Source organism: Brachyhypopomus gauderio, unplaced genomic scaffold (genome assembly GCF_052324685.1).
Source record: "Brachyhypopomus gauderio isolate BG-103 unplaced genomic scaffold, BGAUD_0.2 sc45, whole genome shotgun sequence".
Lineage (NCBI taxonomy): Eukaryota > Metazoa > Chordata > Actinopteri > Gymnotiformes > Hypopomidae > Brachyhypopomus > Brachyhypopomus gauderio.
Genome location: NW_027506871.1, coordinates 1564714 through 1588373, shown reverse-complemented (window position 1 = coordinate 1588373; position 23660 = coordinate 1564714). Strand labels below are relative to the sequence as shown.

Genomic DNA, 23660 nt, shown 5'->3' with positions numbered 1-23660 from the left:
CGATACGCAAAATGAAGCAATGACGTGGCCGATGTAATGCGAGGCCTCGTTTGTTGCTGATCACGTGATTTTGCTCAATCTAACACAAGCTCCGAAGCGGGGCTTCATCGGACACGCCCCTTTTTACTCGGTACACGCTTCGAAGCGTAGCTTCAGATGTCCCATCACTAATGCGCGTGTGAGGAGGCGGAGTTGTAATCTCAGTTCTCCTATAGAGAACAAAGCAACTAAAATGGCGCCGACTTTAAACAGTAAAGCAGCGCGACTGTGTTAATGAGCTCAGCTGGTTTATTCCAACGTGGTCAGAACAAAGAGTAATGACGCTGGCTTAATAACTAAAAATTAATGTGATGTGTCTGAGAATGGGGAAGACTACAAGTTGTCCATTAATCAGATAAATAAAAGATTGTGGCATGCACAGCAAAGAGAACTTTGTATGTACAAATCTTGATGAAGATTATGAAAATAAAGTTAAACACATTCGGAATGTATTAACAGAAAACTTAGTTAACTCCACAGTTCAAGTAACTTAGCCCTTTTATAAACTATGCCCAGCGGTTAGAGTCTCACGTGTTGAGGATTTTGGGTAGTGTCGTCGTCCCTGAATTCTCCTGGAATTAGGAGAGAATTTCCACCGCCAGCTCCTCGTTGATTAAAAGCGACGTCGTCCAGGTGTGCTGGGGAATCGTCCAGGAATGAGAGTCTCGTTCACGGTTTTACAACAGGGAATTGATCGCCTTTGTTTCAGTCCGTGTGGCCGCGTTAACAAGCTTGATTGAAGTAGTTCGGTGAATCTGTTGTCGCGGTAACGTTGATCAGTTGCTGGTTAGATTGCACCGTAACTCGGACTCGTTAATGAAGTAATACGACTTTCAGCTGTTTGCTGTTAGTCGTTGCAAAGTTCGCGTGCTCTCAAACAAAACCGGAGAGAGAGAGATGACGGAGCCTCTCTTTAATAGGTCTAACCTATGTGTCGGTCAAACCAGAGAGAGAGGGAGATATTACGGAGCCTCTCTTTAATAGGTCTAACCTATGTGTCGGTCAAACCAGAGAGAGAGGGAGATATTACGGAGCCTCTCTTTAATAGGTCTAACCTATGTGTCGGTCAAACCAGAGAGAGAGAGATGAATGGCTGTTCAGGGTATTTAAACACCTGCGGTCCGTCCGAAACCGAGTACTACAGTACTATATAGTACGCGAGAAGCAGTACGCGAGCAACCTAGTACGTCCGAAACCACAGTATGCATTAAACCAGTACGCGAAACGTACCCGGATGACGTACTGCATCGGCAGCCATTTTTAAGTATGTGATTGCAGCACACTGTCCTATCCCATGATGCAACTGGAGCAACTGTCCTATCCCATGATTCAACTGGAGCAGCGGAGGAGTTCGAAGTTAGAAAAATAAAATGGCGGAAAGCGGCGAGCCAGCAATTTACAAGTGTAAGTAGATACAAACACAAAATAAAACATTTAAAAAATATGACGATGTGCAAACCAAGTGCAACCCAAGTGACGTTACAAGTAGTGTCACTGAGAATGAAAAATACAATTTGTTAGATTACATATATATAGTTTTTAAAAATTTTATTAACACAGCTAGCGAGTCCAAGCTGAGGTAATCTTGTTAGCTCGCTAGTTAACCCGTCAGCTAATACCGATTAACTCATATATCCGATAACGCGAAAAATGTGCGGTATTAATGTCGGTTTTGTTAGATTTATATGCATATGCGAATATCCGAATGGAGCTGTGGATTTCTGTATTTTTTTAGTGTTTATGACCATCAGCGAGTCCAAGCTGATGTAATATTGTTACAGGCATGAAAATCTGTCACCTTTCGGCGACATTCGCTGTTTTGAAGTTGAAAAGGGTGACCTACGTGAATCGTGTAGATCCGATGAGTTTTTTTGGGGTGGGGAGATATTTTTATATAAAATCATATTGACTTAAGTAAACAGCACTTCCGAAATCGGCCATTTCTGCCCGGATACATCATCATAGAGGCCAAATACGAACGTTCTTCATTCGTGTTGTGGCGCAGGACCTAGTGCTGTCTACACCGGGGACACGGCAGAAGAGCGAACATTTACCTCTACATTTACCAGATCGTACATTTACCTCTACATTTACCAGATCATACATTTTCATGCCTGTTGTTAGCTCGCTAGTTGACCCGTCAAGCTAATACTAATTGTACCGATTAACTCGCAACAAATCTGAAGCGCATCCGTCAATTTTAGACCATTTTGCTCGCAATGATTTTAAGACATGACTAGCTTAATCTGGTTTACAAGTGGTTTGCAGGTCGAATTCCTTTATGTTCATTTTCTTTTATTTTAAACCTTGGTTGTTTGTCATACTGATATAACGACGTTCGTGCATTCACCTCACCTTTTTAGTAATACTATTGAAAGGCTAACCTATTCTTACCATATTCTATACTGTAAAAATATATCTAGCTTTGTGATTATTGATTTTTGTAACTTTGCTACACTGATACAGTAACCATCAATTTTAAAGCTAAAGTTTATTATTGCAGGGACCGATGAAGACACCAGGGACCTTATCCGGTGGAGGGTGGCCAATGCGGCCCTCTTCACCGGTAAAAGGAATGCAGCTGTACGAGGTTTTGAGTAAGTAACTTAGGTTAAATTAATACATGTGCATTACAGTTCATGTACACTATTAACTACAAAAGGCTTTATGTAATAGAGATGTAGTATTAACAGTTTTAAAAGACAGTGTATGCATTTTACTGTAGTTAACAGTTATGTCTATTATCTTGCAGAGCCTTCGTCTTGGAGAAAAAATTGCCAAAGGCAATCTCTCCACTTTATGTAAAAAAAAGTGGGAGAACCTTAAGCAAAAATATAAGGTAAGTCTCTTCCTGATAGTTTATCAGATTAAAATAATTCAGTGAAGGTTTAGTTATAATACAAGGTGTTGTCCCCCGTTCCCTCTTCCGTGTTTTTATGAATTTTGTAGGAACTGAAGTGCCCCCCCACTGGGGTGAGTACAGAGGGTGGTGTAGCAACAGCAGCATCCTGGAAATGGTATGCTGCCATGGATGAGGCAATAGGTGGGAGGCCATCAATTAGTCCACCCACCCTTATTGCCTCATCTGGCCAGGGTGCTGCTGTTGAGCCACTGCCCTCTGTAAAGGAACCCCTTGCCAAGAAGAGGCGGGGGAATTTAATGGAATATTTGAGGGAGTTGGAAGAGAGGGAAAATGAGAGGGAGAGAGAGGCTGAGGAAAGAGACGAGAGAAGACAGAGAGAGGCTGAGGAGAGGGAGGAAAGAAGATGGAGAGAGGCTGAGGAGAGGGAGGAAAGAAGATGGAGAGAGGCTGAAAAGAGAGAGGAAAGAAGAGAGAGGGAAACAATAGCACGAGAAGAGAAGAGAGATGCAGAAGCTAGAATAAGAGAGGAAAGGAGGGATAGGGAGGCAAGAGAGAGAGAGGAAAGATTTTTAAATGTATTGGAGATTTTAGCTAAAAAATAAATAGTTGTATATCAGCTTTCAAGTCTTTTGGTGTTATTATATATTGTGAGAATGATGACAGTAATACATTTGCAACTAGAAATAGTTAGGTTGTAGATTTAATTTAAATATGTTTAGATTTTGTGTCTTATACAAGTCTTATACTATAGGTATACTATAGGTAGGGCATAGTTTTCAAGCTTATGCATAAAGTACGTGTGTGATCTTTTTGTCCCAAACAACTTCATTAATTAAACAAGTTTTAGTCTTCTGATCAGTAGCCACACTGAGTAGAAATTCTCATAGATCTTTTGAATGTATTGATGGAGCAAGCTTTCTGTTTAAACTTTAATGCTAAATGATATTCATAACCTAAAGGTAATACATCATTTACACCCAACAAGTACAATTTGGAATGATTTTAATTTGGCATCAAATCAACATAAATCAGCGTTTGAAAGTTGGAAAACGTGTCTGACTCCCGGACCATCAGGGCTCACTCCACACAAAGCCCTGTCCTTTCTCCCCTGCTCTTCTCCTTCTACACAAACAGCTGTGCCTCCGTGAAGCAGCCAAACTCTTGAGGTTTGCTGATACCACCATCACTAGTCTAATCTCTGGTGGGGATGAGTCAGCCTACAGCAGGGAGATAGAGAAACTAATACAGGTGCATCTCAGTAAATTATATCAAAAAGTTAATCAATTTCAGTAATTAAATACAAAAAAACGCATATATTATATAGATTCATCACAAACAAGGTGATCTATTTCAAGTGTTTATTTTTGTTAATGTTGATGATTACAGCCAATGAATATCTAAAAAATTCATTGAAAACAGAAATGCTGGCCTACTGAATGCAGGCGCCAAATGGAAATTACAAACTGTATTGGTCGTCGTGCCGCATGTACAATTAGAATATGGAAACTCTTTTGGCGAAAGTGTGGGTGGCTCTTAAAAGAGCCGTTGGGTTTTAAAGCGATGTTTTAAACACTCAAAGAGAAAGGCCTAAATATAAATCATGCTCGTGCAGAGCTAAAACACAATGTTGTGGTGCTGAGACAGCTGCAGCCAGAATCTCTTGTGCATCTTCCCCTGATGTTTGTTCTGTGCCGACAGGCTCTGGTGGGTCAGTGTCATCAGCCTCTGGAACATCTGGGTCTATGATGTCGCCGTGAGCAATGCAGAGGTTGTGGAGCACAGCGCAGCATGCCACAACCTCGGGTGCGAAGACAGGGCTCACCTCAAGGGCTTTAAAGAAAATGGATCGCCAGCGGGTCTTCAGCATTCCAAATGTTCTTTCAATTATGTTCCTGGCCCGAGAGAGTCTGCTGTTGAAACGAGCCTGTACAGGGTTCTGCACAGGCTCTCGATAAGGGGTCAGGAGCTGGATTGGTGCGCTGATGCACGGATAACCCCCATCACCAAGGATGCACCTTCCTCTAGGTGGGTATAGGCCCTCTTTGTATATAGGGCTGTTCTTCAGCACCCGTGCGTCATGTACAGACCCAGGGTAACCCACAAAAATGTCAATAAACCTTCCCTGATGGTCACAGATTGCTTGCAGCTGCACAGAATAAAAAAGCTTCCTGTTCAGGTAGCACTGTGCATTGGCAGATGGGGGTTTTATTCTGATGTGGCACCCGTCGATGGCACCAACTGCCACTTTGAAGGACGCCGATCCAGCCAACTGGGCAAATCCTGCTCCTACCACATCCAGTTCATCACCAGCAGGTAACATGATGACCCTCTTCAAAATGCCACTGACTGCCTTGCTCATTCTGTGCACGATGTCACACACAGTAGATCTTGGGATGGCGAACGCTCGGGAGACCACACGATAGGATGCTGCGTGTGCCAGCCAGTAAAGGAACACCAACAGCTCGATGTCCCTGCTCCACCCATGATCAGTCTCCTGCCTCAGTGCATTACTGAGTGACGTGATGGTCTCACGGGAGAGTCTGAAATCTGCCCTGAGGTCTCCACCACCGAAATACAGCTGCAAGACGGGCACAGCTGTATTGAGGTGACAATACGTCAGGCTCCCATCCTGTAAATCAATGCACATAGTTTAATTAATTATTAATATAATAATACTTTATTTATTTGATCCAATTAGAATTTGGTTTTTTATTTACTGTAAAATAAATTGAATAAATATTTTTGTGAAAGTGGTTTGACTATACATTATTTCATAATCATGAGCACAAAGAATGTTTTTTGCTCCGCGGTATTCAAACCAGATATTTACCACTACGCTCGAAGCTCCACTAACTCTAGCTCCACTAACAGGGCTAATCGCGGCGGCGGTGACCGGGGGGGCTTAGGTGGCGAACGTAACACTTGTAACGGAGTGTTTTTTTCAATAGCGCTGAAATAAATGCTCCGGTTTAAAATTAATTCTCCCGTCAAAATTAAAAAATATTTTTAACAATTTATTCTGGGTCCGGATGGGATGGCATTTGGGTCCGTTGGTTGCGGACCATGGAAATAGAAATTTGCAGAGTTAGGGAGGGCGTAAAATGGACACAGATTCAGTGTTATATCGCCGGTGGATGGCGCCAGAGCTAGCGAACTAGTAACGTATTGAATCATATATGGGGATCTGAGGTAAATAAACTGGATATTTTTTTCGGCGTGAGATATCGGAAATACGGGACAAATAAAAATACGGGATGACGCCGGGACAGAGCGGTAAAATACGGGACTGTCCCGGCCAAAACGGGACACTTGACAGGTATGATCCGGACCGCGGTCCGCCTGTTAGTGACCTCTGGTCTAGAAATATAACTTGAAGCTGTATTTTTAATCATCTTATTATTAAGATGTCATTGATTTGTGCTGTCCAATCAGTAATATAGCACAAATATGTATGTAGTAAGTGCCGGCTACGATTGCTAAAGACGATAGCGGTACTTACATTTCTCCTGAGGTAAATGATCAAATTCCTGAGGAATCTTCTCCGAGCTACTACTCGACGCCGTCTTGCAGAGAATACCATCGCAAGAACTGTCTTGACGAGGTAAATGTAAAATGAAATGTAAATGAAGTCAATGTAAATGAAGCAAATCTAATGTAAATCGCGAACAGACCATAAACTAGAAAACTGTCAAATGGGGCTTTTAATTTAGTAGCGTAACGTCATAGGTCATGTGACAGGTAAGATGGCGGACGTAGTATGTCCGAAGTTGGATGCATACTGACCAATCTCGTACTTAAATAACGTACTGCTTTGACGGTTGGGAAGAACGTACTGCACCGAAATCTAGAACGTACTGCTTAAGTACGCGATTTCGGACGCAACGCTGAACTGTAGACACACCCTTACTTCCGTCAAAGCAAGCTTGTTCCATGTGTTGCCAGTGGTACTGCCACCTGCTGGTTTAGCATGGTACCTACAGAAGCATATTACCCATAAATAAATAAATCAGGGTTGCCAACCCTCACGCATTGAGCGTGAGACACACGCATTTGACCGTCTTCACACGCTCACACACCACACATCCGATTTCTCACGCAGAAAAAAAAACTAGTTTAATTTATCTCTGATCCACACCTATGAGTTAGTATAGTTCGCTCTGGCGCCAACCACTGTCGATCGATCTCGATATAATACTTAATTTGTGTCCATTTTACAGGCCGCCCAGTAACAACTTACGTTCGCTAACCCCGCCCCCCCGTCAACAATTAACGTTCGCCACCCCCTTCAGGTTCAAATCTCACTCCAAGCGATCTTGAAAAGTTGGCAACCCTGAATAAATAGGTAAATAGATAATTAAAATGGACTACTAAATAGAGGAAACCATACAACATTTACTCCCTATTGCAATGTACTCGCAAAAACACACCACAACTTCCATCGCAATTTTTTTGAAAAACACCCGCAACATCAAACATTTTAGCCCACAGCAATCACAAAAAAGGCCCGCGAAATCCTAGTGGGACTGATTAGCCTCGAATACGTCCGCGAACTAACATCTCCGCCTGTGTGTGTGGAGGCACTGTTATTGACGCATGCACTGCGTGACTTTCTGAAATCTAATGTAGTTGCAGTTTATTCTCATGAAAACAAATTTGTGTGGAAACCTAATGGCCAATTATCGACATCAGCAAAAATTATAGCGGTTTAAAAAATCGTACGATAAGTCGATAATGTAATTATCGCGACAGGCCTACTTTCGCCAGGTTGTTGATATCTGCTGTTAAATCTGGCTCTCTTGTAAATAACATTGTGTTTGCCAATAAAATGCCCACCTAAAGCTTTGCACGCACACTTCGTATTCCCTCCTTTTGGCTTCCTCCAACTGTACTGAGTTCATCACGTCATCACTTTTCTCCCCCATTAAGTTGAGCAGTGAGTTGATCTGGTATTCCTCACTCTTCTCTGATAACCCACGATGCTATTCGGAACTGCTCGAAGCATCTTATCCATCGAGTCCAACTGATTGGCTCATCGAAGTTAAAACTGTCCGGAGGTGGTATCAAAAATCTGATCCATTTTTCTCGTTCCTCCCTTCTCTCACAGCGAGTAAACCAGTTAGCTACTTGCTTGCTTCTCCGTGAGCTAATTTGCTTTGATACCGGTGTAGTCACTGATGAGATTTTTTTTTTTTTACTTTTTTTTCTCTCTCACCTGTGTCTCTCTGTCGACTCCATCTTCTGTCAGATACTTGTCACCAACTTCTGACACCATGTATAATGTTGGGTAAGTATATCTTTATAAGAACCAGACAGCAACACCAGCGTGGATCTCCGTGCATGAACTGTATTTATTCTTACGTTTTTCCCTGGCTAGGTACATCATGTATATCCTAACTCTAGTATGACACCTGGTGGCATGACATTCCATTACAGTAAGAAGCCCCTCAGGTGTCTCCTAGATGTGAAGGATCTCCAGGAACATCAGTTTTCAGATGTTCTAAGAGAACATGATTAATACTGCATGATCAGATATGGAAAAAACACAACCACACGCATGCACGCACATCACTCTTATTTAAATGATTTGAAAATATTGGCTTTATACAAATTTTATTGCATTACATCCTGTATTTAAATGTAAAAAAGTTGGTGAAGCGAAAAGACAAAAAAATTATATTTAAATTTTGTAAATAAAAACATATTTTGTTATGAATCCCTAAAAAGTTCTGCTTCAACCAGAAGTCACATGCTTATTGAAATGAACTTCACCTGTGTGCAGTCACAAGTGGCACATGAACTGTCAGTAGAGACACAGCTTTTCTGAAAGGCCCCAGAAGCTGCAACACCATTAAGGAAGAGGCACCATTAAACAACCAACACCACAAAGAAGTCAGGGTTGGGTTGTAAATAAATATCCCAATCTCTGATGATCCCCCGGAGCACCATCAACTCCATTAAGGGAATCCTGCTAGTTGGGGTCACATATGTCTTTGGACGGTGGGAGGAAACCGGAGAACCCGGAGACAACAGGGAAAACATACAAACTCCACACAGAGCAGACCAGACCATGAATCAAACCCAGACCACCTTGCTGTGAGGCGACAGTGCTCAACACCACACCACCTTCATCAAATCCATTATCATCAAATGGTAAGAACATGGTACCACTACAGACCTGCCAGGACAGGACTGCCCACCAAACTCTCAGACTGGGCAAGGAGGCCATTAATAAGAGAGGCAGCACAGAGACTAAATGTGACCCTGAAGGAGCTGCAAAGTTCCCCAGCGTAGACTGGAGTGTCTGTCCATACTGTGAATACTCACTGTAAGCCTCTACTGTCAGATCACTCTGGAGTTTAGGATCCAAGCAGCTCATAACATATAGAAGAGTGTAAGAAAACACATTACACATCTTACAAAACCAGCTTGGTCTTCAATCCTGATTTATTATAGTCCAGGTTCAGCTCTCGCAGGTGTGATGAGGGGTTTTTCTTCAAAGCTGAACACAGAGCAACACAGCCTTCCTCTCTAATACTGCACCAAGACAGACTGTAGAGAGGAGAAAAACATTTCAGTGTACTTAGAGATCAACACACACACACACACACACACACACACACACACACACACACACACACAGTACTTGGAGCTTGACACATACACACACTCAGTATACTTGAGGTATGACTGAGGTGCCCTTGAGCAAGGCACCTAACCCCAACTGCTCCCCGGGCGCCGGGCTAGGGCTGCCCACCGCTCTGGGCACGTGTGATCCACAGCCCCCTTGTAATCACTAGTGTGTGTGTGTGTGTGTGTGTGTGTATTCTAACTGCACAGATGGATAAATGCAGAGGACAAATTTCAATTGGGGTGACAATCACAATTGACAAATACGGCACATTTACATTTTTTTACACACATGCAAGCATACACACACAGATGTACACATACTCTTGTGTGTGTTTATAATCAGTAAGTCAGTAACTCACTCTAGTTTCTCCAGTGTACAGTGTGGATCCTCCAGTAGAGCAGAGAGCTGCTCCACTCCTGAGTCTCCTGGTTTATTGTGGTTCAGATTCAGCTCTTTCAGGTGTGATGAGAGGTTTTTCTGCAGAGCTGAACACAGAGCAGCACAGCCTTTCTCTGTAATTCTGCAATCAGACAGACTGTAGAGAGAAGGAGAAAAACACCTCAGTGTACTTAGAGATCAACACACACACACACACAACACACACACACACACACACACACACAATCTCTCACACGTGTGTCCATAAACAGTAGTCCAATAACTCACTTTAGTTTCTCCAGTGTACAGTGTGGATTCTCCAGTAGATCAGAGAGCAGCTTCACTCCTGAGTCTCCTGGTTTATTGGAATTCAAGTTCAGCTCTCTCAGGTGTGATGAGGGGTTTTTCTTCAGAGCTGAACACAGAGCAGCACAGCCTTTCTCTGTAATACCGCAGTCAGACAGACTGTAGAGAGAAGAAACCTCAGAGAGGAGAGAGGAGAAAACACCTCAGTGTAGTTAGAGATCAACACACATACAGTATACTTAGGGCTCAACACATCCACACATAGTCAGTACAATTAGGGCTTTACACACACACACACACACACACACACACACAGATGAACACACTCTCTCGTGTGTCTATCAACAGTAGTCCAGTAACTCACTCTAGTATCTCCAGTGTACAGTGTGGATACTTCAGTAGAGCAGAGAGCTGCTTCACTCCTGAGTCTCCTGGTTCATTGTAGTTCAGATTCAGCTCTCTCAGGTGTGATGAGGGGTTTTTCTTCAGAGCTGAACACAGAGCAGCACAGCCTTCCTCTCTTATACTGCAGTCAGACAGACTGTAGAGAGAAAGAGAAAAACACCTTAGTGTACTTAGAGGTCAATACACACACACACACACACACACACACACACACACACACACACACACACACACACACACACACACACACACACACACAGTATACTTAGGGCTCAACACACGTGACATTGGAAAACAAAGGTGCACACACACACACCAGAGTTCCAGAAAAAAAAACCACTCAAGGAGCCAGTGGCACACACACACATACAAGGAGCCAGTGGCACACAAACACACACACAACACACACACATGCAAGCAAGCATACACACACACACACACACACACACACACTCATGTGTGTGTCTATCAACAGTAGTCCAGTAACTCACTCTAGTTTCTCCAGTTTACAGTGTGGATCCTCCATTAGAGCAGAGAGCTGCTTCACTCCTGAGTCTCCTGGTTTATTGGAGTTCAGGTTCAGATCTCTCAGGTGTGATGAGGGGTTTTTCTTCAAAGCTGAACACAGAGCAGCACAGTCTTCCTCTCGAATACTGCAGTCAGACAGACTGTAGAGAGAAGAAGAAAAACACCTCAGTGTACATAGAACTCAACACACACACACACACACACACACACATGCAAGCACACACACACAGATGCACATAATATCTCAAATGTGTGTCTATAAACAGTAGTCCAGTAACTCACTCTAGTTTCTCCAGTTTACAGTTTGAATCCTCCAGTAGATCAGAGAGCTGCTTCACTCCTGAGTCTACTGATTTATTGTAGTGCAGGTTCAGCTCTCTCAGGTGTGATGAGGGGTTTGACCTCAGAGCTGAACACAGAGCAGCACAGCCTACCTCTGTAATCATGCAGTAAGACAGACTGTAGAGAGGAGAAAAACACCTCAGTGTACTTGAACACAGACACACACACACACACACACACACACACACTACTTAAAGCTCAACACATCCACACACAGTCAGCATAATTAGGGCTTTATACACACACTCACACAGGAACACACACACACTCACGAACACACACTCACACACGAACACACACACACACATGCACATAATCTCTCGTGTGTGAGTCCACCAGAGGTGGGACCAAGTCAGTGTTTTGCAAGTCTCAAGTAAGTCCAAGTCTTTATCCTCAAGTCCCGAGTCAAGTCTCAAGCAAAGACAGTCAACTCAAGTCAAGTCTCGAGTCAAGACAAGCAACCGTCAAGTCAAGTCCCAAGTCTGAAACTTGGAATTTCAAGTCCTTTCGAGTCTTTTTTTTTTTTTACAGGCACCAACGCTTTACGAATGCTACGCTGATGCGTTTCTTTACTCGTTTTGTTGGTGTCCGCCAGCCAAAAGATGACAGATCATTTACATTTTATCTTCTCTTAATTACATAAATGTACTTAAACAAGAATGTTTCGTTACATCATTTTACACGAAAATAGCAAACTTCATCGTAAGCAAGATGCTGTCATTACGAATGGTTATTCTAAACATTTGGATAAAATGTTTAAATTAGGGGTGGGACGCGATTAAAAAAATTAATCGAATTAATCGGAAGCTTTGTAATTAATTAATCGAAATTAATCGCATTTTAATCGCATTTCAGTATTTAACATGAGAAATATTAATTTAAGTTTGAATGATGAATGAATCAATGAACATAATCATAAACTTCAACATCTTGTTTATTTTTCCACCAGTCTACTACGAAGACCAATATATGTGTAGTGTGCAGAAAACAGTTCAGAACATTGGAAATTCTGACCAAAAATGTTGTTTAATTTAGGGAGTTTTGCTCAGGATAATGGAAGAATTGAAGTAAATCAGAAGATGTTTTTTAATACCATTTTAGATGGTAGACTTTCTTTAATTTCCCAGGCCTCTGCCATAGGCATCTTCATAGTGCCTAGAAGTGGTCTTCTGCATGCTCAAAGCAAATGACTGGATCTTCATCATCTATAGATTCATCATCTATAATATGAGCTGTCACACCAAGATCATTCTTGTTGCTAACAGAGGTCCAGTGATCCCCAGTCAGAGCCACATTTGTGGCACTCTTCACAATAACCTGTTTTAATTCTTTCCTCATCATACAGCTGCTGGATTTTCTTCGACATTGTCTTTCTGGGGTGAGTTTCCCAAAACGTTCTTAGTGCCAAGTACTTCGTCACCTCGTTCTTACGTACGAGGTTAAAAAGTACCTGGCGCTAAGAACGTTTTGGGAAACTCACCCCTGGACGGTAGTTCGTAACTTGCATCAGTTGACGCAATTCGCAGCGCTTCTTGTAAGCATTTATCTTCGACCACAGAGAGCGGACAACACAAATAATGTGACGCATCATGTATAAACGCGTGTGGAGTCGCGCGCTACGGCCACTCGCGAAAGTTTAATCCAGTCTTAATGGTCCAATGAAGGTCATTTAAAAACCAGGACGTTTCCTCACAGGATGTGAATTACGGAGGTTTGGTCACCCTATCGTACTAGGAATACATTTAGCAGCTAAGTTATCATTACTGACCTGCACGTTAAGCTGGGCGTACACTGTGCGATTTTTGGCCCATTTTCAGCCGATTTTTCACTCGTTTCGGCTCAATCGCGTGTCGTGCATCGTATAGTTTACACAGGTAAACGAGGAACGATTCACACCTCACGACCAACTCCCGATCAGAAATCGCAGCGTCGCAAGAACATCAAACATGTTTGAAATTCAAATCGCTCCTCGTGAGAGTATCGCACTGTTGAAGCAGCTCCACGAGCCGACTCTCCCTGCGATTTAGTCATACAGTTTGAGCTGGAGCTGAGTACACGATTTAAAATATCGCACAGTGTACGCCCAGCTTTAGTCGCAACATGTTTTGCGTTGAGGTGGTAACGAAGGGTGGAAGTGCTCCTGTGATAAGCGAACTCCTTCCTACATAAAGTGTAAATAACACTATTTTTGTTTGTACTTCCATCTGAAAGTTTCTTTTATTTAAATTTCCCATCCACCAGCGTAGCCTCTTCAGTCATCTCCATCATGATCTTATTGTGTGTCCATAATCTGTATGCCCGGAACTCGCGCACTGAGAAACATTCCACGGTGCAAAAGTGTCTCGTCCGTTAAATGCGTTAATTTTTTTAGTGCGTTAATTTTCCTGTAATTAATTAATCGAAATTAACGCGTTAAAGTACCACCACTAGTTTAAATATAGACTAATAAAAGGTTAGGGTTATTTTTTCATTGTTTTCTGTTATTGTGGGGTCACGGTGTACTATTGTTACCTGGAGATTCAGTGGGGTCACATATTCTGATGGCTGCCGTCAGAATTGGTGACCCCAGTTAAAAAGGCTCACCTGTACATCCCATTCATGATTTCTTTGTTGGCTGCAATGGTGAGGGGATGGTAAATCTTGTTTAAGTACATTTATGTAATTAAGAGACGATAAAATGTAAATATAAACATCTGTCATATTTTGGCTCGTGTACACCAACAAAACGAGTAAAGAAAGTGCATCAGCGTAGTTTACGTAGCATTCGTAAAGTGTTTGTGCCTCTGAACAGAAACTGTGACATAGCGCCCCCTGTGGTCACAAAACTCGACGGTCACAGAATCTGGTGTAACACCGGTCTGCATCAGAAGGACGGAAATGAAATTAATGGGGCGCACTTTATAAATATTAATATGCGTTTTAAAATTTAGATTTGGGGTAAAAAAAGCAAGTATTTGCAAGTAAACAGGTTCAAGTCCAATTCAAGTCCCAAGTTATTGGTGTAAAAGTCCAAGTCAAGTCTAAGTCTCTGAATATTTTTTCAAGTCAAGTCAAAAGTCTTAATATTAATGACTCGAGTCTGACTCGAGTCCAAGTCATGTGACTCGAGTCCCCACCTCTGCCAGTAACTCACTGTAGTTTCTCCAGTGTCTGAAATTGGGAACTTCCATACAAATAAGTAAAAAGGAGAAAAACATACAAAAATACACAAATACATCAGAATCAGAAAAAGTTTTATTGCCATTGTCAATGAACAGGGTTCATAGACTAGGAATTTGCTTCAGCATGTAGGTGCAACATGAAAACAAGTAATAATAGGGAAATATAAATAGAATGAATAAAATGAATAAAAATGAATAAAATACAGAGGGCAATGTACAACAACAGTACTATATACAGCAGTGCATGTGGAATAGTGCATTCCAAGTATAGTGACCAAGGCAGGTTGTGCGGGAAAAATAACATGATTATATGCTGTTCTTGAGTCCAATGGCAGAGTGAAAGAAACTGTTCTTGTGGCGGGAGGTTCTGGTCCGTATGGACCGAAGCCTCCAACCCGAGGGGAGTGGATCAAATAGTCCGTGTGCGGGGTGATAAGGATCTGCTATGATCCGATCCGCTCTCCCCACCGTCCTGGAGACGTACAGGTCTTGGAGAGATGGGAGGCTGCAGCCTATCACCTTCTCCGCGGAGCGCACAATGCGCTGCAGCCTTTGTCTGTCCCTGGCAGCGGCCCCGGTTTACCACACCGTGATGGAGGAGCTGAGGATGGACTCAATGATGGCCGTGTAGAACTGTACCATCAGCTGGGCCGGCAGGTTGGCTTTCCACAGCTGCCACAGAAAGTACATTCTCTGCTGGGCCTTCTTGATGAGGGAGCTGATGTTCAGCTCCCACTTGAGGTCCTGGGTGATGGTGGTACCAAGGAACCGGTAATAGTCCACAGTGGTGATGGGGGTCTCGGTAAGGATGAGTGGGGACAGGGGGCTTGTGGCTTTCCTGAAGTCCACAATCATCTCCACTGTCTTCTGGGCGTTGAGCACCAAGTTGCTGTTGCTGCACCAGGTCACCAGCTGGTCCACCTCCATCCTGTAGGCAGACTCATCACCGTCGGAGATGAGTCCAATGAGGGTGGTGTCGTCCGCAAACTTAATCAGTTTGACAGAGTCATGGATGGAGGTGCCGCAGTTGGTGTACAGGGAGAAGAGCAGAGGGGAAAGTACACAGCCCTGGGGAGACCCTGTGCTTAAAGTCCGCGTGTTCAAGACAGTCTTCCCCAGCCGTACTCGCTGACTGCGGTCCGTGAGGAAGTCTGTGATCCACCTGCAGGTGGAGTTGGGCACATTAAGCAGAGAGAGCTTGTCCTGAAGCAGAGTGGGAAGGATAGTGTTGAATGCAGAGCTGAAATCCACAAACAGGATCCTAACGTAGGTTCCTGGGGAGTCCAGCTGCTGCAGGATGAAGTGGAGGGCCAGGTTTATGGCATCATCTACGGACATGTTGGCCCTGTAGGCAAACTGCAGGGGGTCCAGAAGAGAGTTGGTGATGGACTTGAGGTGGCATAATACCAGACGTTCAAAGGTCTTCATGACTACGTCAGGGCTACAGGCCTGTAGTCATTAAGTCCTGTGGCGCATGGTTTCTTGGGGACAGGGACGATGATGGAGGACTTGAAACAGGCTGGGACATGGCATGACTCCAGAGAAGAGTTGAAGATTCCCGTGAAGACTGGGGCCAGCTCATCAGCGCAGTGTCTCAAGGAGTCAGGGCCCGAAGCCTTGTGTGGATTAAGCCTCCTAAACAGCCTGTTCACATCCCCCTCCTGGACTGAGAGGGCAGCAGGGGCAGGTGGGCAATCCAGAGTGATTGAGTGTATTGTGTTGTGGGGGAAGGAGGATGGAGGGTGTGAATCCATGACTTCAAAACGTGAATAGAAGTCGTTAAGATCATTAGCCAGCTTGAAATTTTCTGAACATTGAGGTGCTCTGTGCCTATAGTTGGTGATCTCTTTCAGCCCCCTCCATACGGTGGCAGAGTCGTTAGCACAGAACCGCTGCCTCAGACGAGCATTGTACTTGGCTTTAGCTTTTAACACCTCCCTGCTAAATTCATACTTTGCACCTCTGTAGCTGGTTCTGTCTCCCTCTCTGAAAGCAACCTCTTTCTGCTGGCGAAGCTGTCTAAGTTTTGGTGTGAACCAGGGTTTATCATTATTAAAGGTGATTCTGGGGCGTGATGGAATGATGGAGTCTTCACAGAAATGTATATATGATGTCACTGTATCTGTGTATTCATCTAGGCTGTCTGTAGAAGCCTTGAACATGTCCCAGTCTGTGGTGTCTAAACACGTGCGTAGCTCCTCCACAGCTTCACTGGTCCACTTTTTATCAATCAATCAATCAAAATTTATTTATATAGTGCTTTTACAACAGTTGTTGTCTCAAAGCAGCTTTACAAGTGCCGAGTCCTAGCCCCTGTGAGCAAGCCAACGTCCTCACGGTTTAGAGAGCTTTAGTCTCTGCCTGTATGCAGGAATCAGGTGAACCATGACATGATCTGAGAGTCCTAGAGCCGCACAGGGCACAGCACGGTAAGCACCACTCACTGTAGTGTAACAGTGATCCAATGTGTTCCCCTCTCTGGTCGGACATGTAACAAACTGTATTTCGGCAGTTCATGACTAAGTTTCCCTTTGTTAAAATCTCTGAGGACTATAACAAGAGAGTCCAGTCACATGCACACAAACATGTGTACGCACATATGCTCATAAATCATACATACCCACACACAAACTCAAACACACACACACAATCACAAACGCAAACACACACATGCACACAAACACAGGATATATAAGGTACAGGGCCAGAGTCGTCAAAATTATTTATGGCCATAAGCAAACCCCTCCCCAGACCCCTCCTCCTCTCCACCCCTAGTCATGTTCCAACAGGACTATTGCCAAAATTGATTTACAGTTAACAAAAGTACAGTCATGGCCAAAAGTTTTGAGAATGACACAAATATTATATTTTCACATGATCTGCTGCCCTCTCGTTTTTATGTGTGTGTTTGTCAGATGTTTTTATCACATACAGAAATATAACACAGGTCAACAAAAAAAATAAAAAAAATTTACTGGTGTCCAAAATATTTTAATGAATTTGGGGTATTTTTGGGGTGCTGATTCTGAATATGCTATCAGTTTTGCCAGATTGGCTCAAGTTTTTGAGATTTCTGGTATCTTATTTATAGCACTTGTTGGTAAATGCGACGCATCATCTCATTAATTTCTTGGGATTAGTACTTGAACTGAGCAGTTCTCAATATAGTTTTTTGTTAATTAGTGTTCTAAAAGTTTGTTCATAGCTTGATTTTTGCACTAACTTTATGTTGTTGTTTGTTTTCCAGCGAAAAGCATGAACTCATCAAGAAGAAGTTGTCTTAACGATCCAGACACATTCTGTTACATTTGTGGTGAATATACACTGCAAAAACATAGAAGAAACATAACAGACTTCATTAAAAAAGTGTATTTGGCCTATTTTAAATAAAATAAAATAAAATAAAGTTAATCCGCGTGTAGCAAATTACGTCTTTTTTTTTACACATTTCACGAAAAATCTCAAAAACTTGAGCCAATCTGGCAAAACTGATGACATATTCAGAATCAGCACCCCAAAGTTACCCTAAATTCGTTGAAATATCTTTGGCCCCAAAAATGCTGTTGACCTGTGTAATTGCAATCATATTATGAGTAACAAAAGCTTTTATTGACAGTTAGAATGAGTTAATGCAGCAAGTCAATATTTGCAGTGTTGACCCTTCTTCTTCAGGACCTCTGCAATTCTCCGTGGCATGCTCTCAAATCAACTTCTGGACCAAATCCTGACTGATAGCAGTCCATTCTTGCACAATCAATGCTTGCATTTTGTCAGAATGTGTAGATTTTTGTTTGTCCACCCGTCTCTTGATGATTGACCACAAGTTCTCAATGGGATTAAGATCTGGGGAGTTTCCAGGCCATGGACCCAAAATCTCTGTTTTGTTCCATGAGCCATTTAGTTATCACCTTTGCTTTATGGCAAGGTGCTCTATCATGCTGGAAAAGGCATTGTTGATCACCAAACTGCTCTTGGATAGTTGGGAGAAGTTGCTCTCGGAGGACATTCTGGTACCATTCTTTATTCATGGCTGTGTTTTTAGGCAAGACTGTGAGAGAGCCGATTCCCTTGTCTGAGAAGCAACCCCACACATTAATGGTTTCAGGATGCTTTACAGTTGGCATGAGACAAGACTGGTGGTAGCGCTCACCTCGTCTTCTCCGAACAAGCTGTTTTCCAGATGTCCCAAACAATCGGAAAGGAGATTCATCAGAGAAAATGACTTTACCCCAGTCCTCAGTAGTCCACTCCCTGTACCTTTTGCAGAATATCAGTCTGTCCCTGATGTTTTTTCTGGAGAGAAGTGGCTTCTTTGCTGACCTCCTTGAGACCAGGCCTTGCTCCAAGAGTCTCCGCCTCACAGTGCGTGCAGATGCACTCACACCTGCCTGCTGCCATTCCTGAGCAAGCTCTGCACTGCTGGTAGCCCGATCCCGCAGCTGAAACACTTTTAAGAGACGGTCCTGGCGCTTGCTGGTCTTTCTTGGGCGCCCTGGAGCTTTTTTGGCAACAATGGAACCTCTCTCCTTGAAGTTCTTGATGATGCGATAGATTGTTGACTGAGGTGCAATCTTTCTAGCTGCGATACTCTTCCCTGTTAGGCCATTTTTGTGCAGTGCAATAATGACTGCACGTGTTTCTTTAGAGATAACCATGGTTAACAGAAGAGAAACAATGATGCCAAGCACCAGCCTCCTTTTAAAGTGTCCAGTGGTGTCATTCTTACTTAATCATGACAGATTGATCTCCAGCCCTGTCCTCAACACCCACACCTGTGTTCATGGAGCAATCACTGAAACAATGTTAGCTGGTCCTTTTAAGGCAGGGCTGCAATGAAGTTTTGGGGGATAAAGTTCATTTTCTAGGCAAATATTGTCTTTGCAATTAATTGCCGTTAAGCTGATTACTCTTTAACATTTTGGAGTATATGCAAATTGCCATTATAAAAACTGAAGCAGTAGACTTTATAAAAATTAATATTTGTATCATTCTCAAAACTTTTGGCCATGACTGTACATACTGCCGTCATCCTGAACCTACATCGGCTACTTCCAACCTTCCTTTGATCTTCATCTCGCTCCTGCTCTCTTGGAACGTGATACTTACTCGCAGGTAGGACCTCTGACAAAATGATTTAAAAATGACTTGTCCTATTCCTACATTGGATTAATTCCTAACCCTGCCTCTTTTCCAGAAAAATCTTTCTCAACTAACCAATCCTATGCAGGCGTTCATTCTCCTATCGTTGCCCAGGGTCTTGTGTGCGAGCATTTAAGACAGGGATTCACATCCATTCACATTCACAATCGACAGGGAAAAGTGTTCTTTGTGGAATTAGCTTTAAAAAAACATTTTTTTCATTCTCATATGAAATGATCCCAATCTTGATGTCTTTTCTCTTTTCCAGAGGCCTCTGTGTCTCTCTCACACAGGCGAACATACATAAATGCTGGACAATAACTCAATTTCAATATATATCGCGCTAGAAAATTTTTCAATAATGGTGATATAATTTCTAAACATATTTTCAATATTTTGATAAGCGCTATTTACAACATTACAATTTTCAGCTCAGCTATGCTAGTTTTGGTTTGGCTTGTGATGTATACTAGCTGCAAAATGAGTACCACTGACCGCAATACTGTGATTAAACGAGCTTCAACAAACAGAAATACGGCAGACGAAATAGTTGACAAAAGGGGAAAGACTAATTCTCTGGTGTGGAAGTAGTTTGGCTAACGAAGGTCTGATAAACTTCAGGTTTCAGTGTGCTGCAAAATGTGCCGTAGGGTGGTGCAGACTAGCAGCGGGAACACATCAAATCTGTTCCATCATTTGAAGCAGCTTCACTCCACAGAATATTCTGAAAGTCTGAAAATGAGACATCATAAAAGTTTAAGCCAACCTGTCCCTGGTTGTTAAGCCAACATCACCAGCAGGTGTATCAAGCAAAGAGAAATCCATGCAGCAAACACGGATAGCTGCGTTTATGCCATATGACAAACTGTCCAAGCGTCATGAAGACATCACTAAAGCTGTAACATACTTCTTGGCTAAGGACACAATGCCATTTAGTATGGTGGAAAATGTTGGCTTCAGGAAAATTGTCAATTATGGACCCCAGATACGAACTCCCTGGCCGCCGGTATTTTTCACGCACATCTATACCTGCACTTTACGGTGAAGTCAGGGAAAGGGTGGAGGATAGGCTCAAGGCTTGGGCAGCACGGTGGCTTGGTGGTTAGCACGTTTGCATCTCAGCACTGGGGTCTTGGGTTTAAGTCCCTATCTGAGTGGAGTTTCCATGTTCTCCCTGTGTCTGTGTGGGTTTCCTCCGGGATCTCCGGTTTTCTCCCACAGTCCAATGACATGGAGGTTAGGTAAACTGGCAGACCATGACAAATTCTCCCTGAGTGTGTGTCTGTGTCTCTGTTCAATTAAAAAAAAAGTAGTGTGTGTGTGTGTGTGTGTGTGTGTGCTTGTATGCCCAGTGGTGGATGGTGCTCTGCCACTAGAGTCTGTCCTCTCTCCCCTTCCTGCACCCCATTCAGTCCCCCAGGGGGCTGTGGATCCTGGTAGAGAGTACGCTGTGCGCAATTGGCTGCCGCTTCTCACCGGTGTGTGTGTGATTGGTTGTCTGTGACTTGAACCTGTGTTAAATTGTAAAGCGCCTTGGGAATTTGAGAGGACGCTATATAAATCGAACATTCATTCATTCATTCATTCAAGTCAGCATCGTATTTCGCGACCACAGCTGACCTGTAATCAAGCCGAACCTCTGAACCATACATAAGCCTGACAATCCACTGTATTGATAAGGACTGGAAGCTTATCAGCTTGTGCCTTCAGATGGTCTACTTTCCTGAGGATCACACGGGCGAAGCAATTGCCGTCAGACTTGATGCACTCACCTCCTGGGGACTCTGCGAGGACCGCCAGGTCTGCATTACCACAGGCACTGGAACCAATGTCATCAAAGCCGCCGAGTTGAATGGATGGACAAGACTACAATGTTTCGGGCACCGACTGAACTCAGCTATTGGTAAGCTATACACAATTAATATACATTTGAGGCCTATGTTATTTTGTCTCTGGTATGAATATATTTTGTTACGATAATAACAAAAAAAAAAACGTATCGTAGCAGTGCTTGTATGTTTTCGACAGCTATATTCTTTATATTTGTTTGTGATATATTTATATTCACACAGTTTTATTGTGTGCAATTTATAAGATAAGTGTCACGGTGAGGAGGCCGGGCCGCCGCCAGAGGGCACACGTCACAGCTCGCACTACTTCACAACACGCGCCCCCGAGCACCAAACCACTCCCTCACAATACACGCCCCAGAACTCCAAACCACTCCCTCACAACACACGCCCCCGAGCGCCAAACCACTCCCTCACAACACACGCCCCCGAACGCCAAACCACTCCCTCACAATACACACCCCCTAGCACCAAACCACTCCTTCACAACATGCGCCCCCGAGCGCCAAACCACTCCCTCACAATACACGCCCCCGAGCGCCAAACCACTCCCTCACAACACACGCCCCCGAGCGCCAAACCACTCCCTCACAGCACACGCCCCCGAGCGCCAAACCACTCCCTCACAGCACACGCCCCCGAGCGCCAAACCACTCCCTCACAATACACGCCCCCGAGCGCCAAACCACTCCCTCACAACACACGCCCCCGAGCGCCAAACCACTCCCTCACAGCACACGCCCCCGAGCGCCAAACCACTCCCTCACAATACACGCCCCCGAGCGCCAAACCACTCCCTCACAGCACACGCCCCCGAGCGCCAAACCACTCCCTCACAATACACGCCCCCGAGCGCCAAACCACTCCCTCACAATACACGCCCCCGAGCGCCAAACCACTCCCTCACAACACACGCCCCCGAGCGCCAAACCACTCCCTCACAGCACACGCCCCCGAGCGCCAAACCACTCCCTCACAATACACGCCCCCGAGCGCCAAACCACTCCCTCACAATACACGCCCCCTAGCACCAAACCACTCCCTCACAACACACGCCCCCTAGCACCAAACCACTCCCTCACAACACGCGCCCCCGAGCGCCAAACCACTCCCTCACAACACACGCCCCCTAGCACCAAACCACTCCCTCACAATACACGCCCCCTAGCACCAAACCACTCCCTCACAACACACGCCCCCTAGCACCAAACCCCGAGCCCCAGAGCTCCAAACCACTCCCTCACAACACACGCCCCCGAGCGCCAAACCACTCCCTCACAGCACACGCCCCCGAGCGCCAAACCACTCCCTCACAATACACGCCCCCGAGCGCCAAACCACTCCCTCACAATACACGCCCCCGAGCGCCAAACCACTCCCTCACAACACACGCCCCCGAGCGCCAAACCACTCCCTCACAGCACACGCCCCCGAGCGCCAAACCACTCCCTCACAATACACGCCCCCGAGCGCCAAACCACTCCCTCACAATACACGCCCCCTAGCACCAAACCACTCCCTCACAACACACGCCCCCTAGCACCAAACCACTCCCTCACAACACGCGCCCCCGAGCGCCAAACCACTCCCTCACAACACACGCCCCCTAGCACCAAACCACTCCCTCACAACACGCTCCCCCTAGCACCAAACCACTCCCTCACAACACGCGCCCCCGAGCACCAAACCACTCTCTCCCAACACACGCCCCCGAGCACCAAACCACTCTCTCCCAACACACGCCCCCGAGCACCAAACCACTCCCTCCCAATACACGCCCCCGAGCACCAGACCACTCCCTCACAATACACGCCCCCGAGCGCCAGACCACTCCCTCCCTCACAACACACGCCCCCGAGCGCCAGACCACTCCCTCCCTCACAACACACGCCCCCGAGCACCAGACCACTCCCTCCCTCACAACACACGCCCCCGAGCACCAGACCACTCCCTCCCTCACAACACGTGCCCCCGAGCACCAAACCACTCCCTCACAACACGCGCCCCCGAGCACCAAA

At 44.6% G+C, this 23660-nt stretch overlaps 2 protein-coding genes across 7 annotated transcripts in view; one reads left to right on the top strand and one right to left on the bottom strand.

Moving 5' to 3' along the window:
* The first annotated feature begins 1158 nt into the window (after positions 1-1158).
* Positions 1159-5791, top strand: LOC143486740 (uncharacterized). Of its 4 annotated transcripts, none has more exons than XM_076986139.1 (6): positions 1159-1443; positions 2543-2636; positions 2792-2878; positions 4601-4927; positions 5099-5215; positions 5288-5790. In XM_076986139.1, the coding sequence occupies exons 1-6, from the start codon at positions 1410-1412 to the stop codon at positions 5418-5420; spliced, it is 792 nt and encodes a 263-aa protein (XP_076842254.1). In that variant the 5' UTR covers positions 1159-1409; the 3' UTR covers positions 5421-5790. The 4 variants fall into 4 exon arrangements, with proteins under 4 accessions (XP_076842254.1, XP_076842253.1, XP_076842256.1 ...); XM_076986138.1 differs by having other exon boundaries at positions 5285-5790; XM_076986141.1 differs by lacking the exon at positions 5099-5215 and having other exon boundaries at positions 5288-5791.
* A 1450-nt stretch (positions 5792-7241) lies between these two features.
* The window catches only part of LOC143486725 (ribonuclease inhibitor-like), a 62055-nt gene continuing 45636 nt past the window's right edge, over positions 7242-23660 (bottom strand). The window contains exons 8-13 of one of the 3 annotated variants that reach the window (XM_076986106.1): positions 11433-11609; positions 11114-11290; positions 10582-10758; positions 10200-10376; positions 9892-10068; positions 7242-9451 (exon numbers count right to left, since the gene is read on the bottom strand). In XM_076986106.1, coding sequence (XP_076842221.1) covers positions 9316-9451; positions 9892-10068; positions 10200-10376; positions 10582-10758; positions 11114-11290; positions 11433-11609 — 1021 coding nt within the window. In that variant the 3' untranslated portion in view covers positions 7242-9315. Of the gene's footprint in view, positions 9452-9891; positions 10069-10199; positions 10394-10581; positions 10759-11113; positions 11291-11432; positions 11610-23660 lie in introns of those variants that run through there. The other 2 variants (XM_076986105.1, XR_013123642.1) reach the window with 2 other exon arrangements.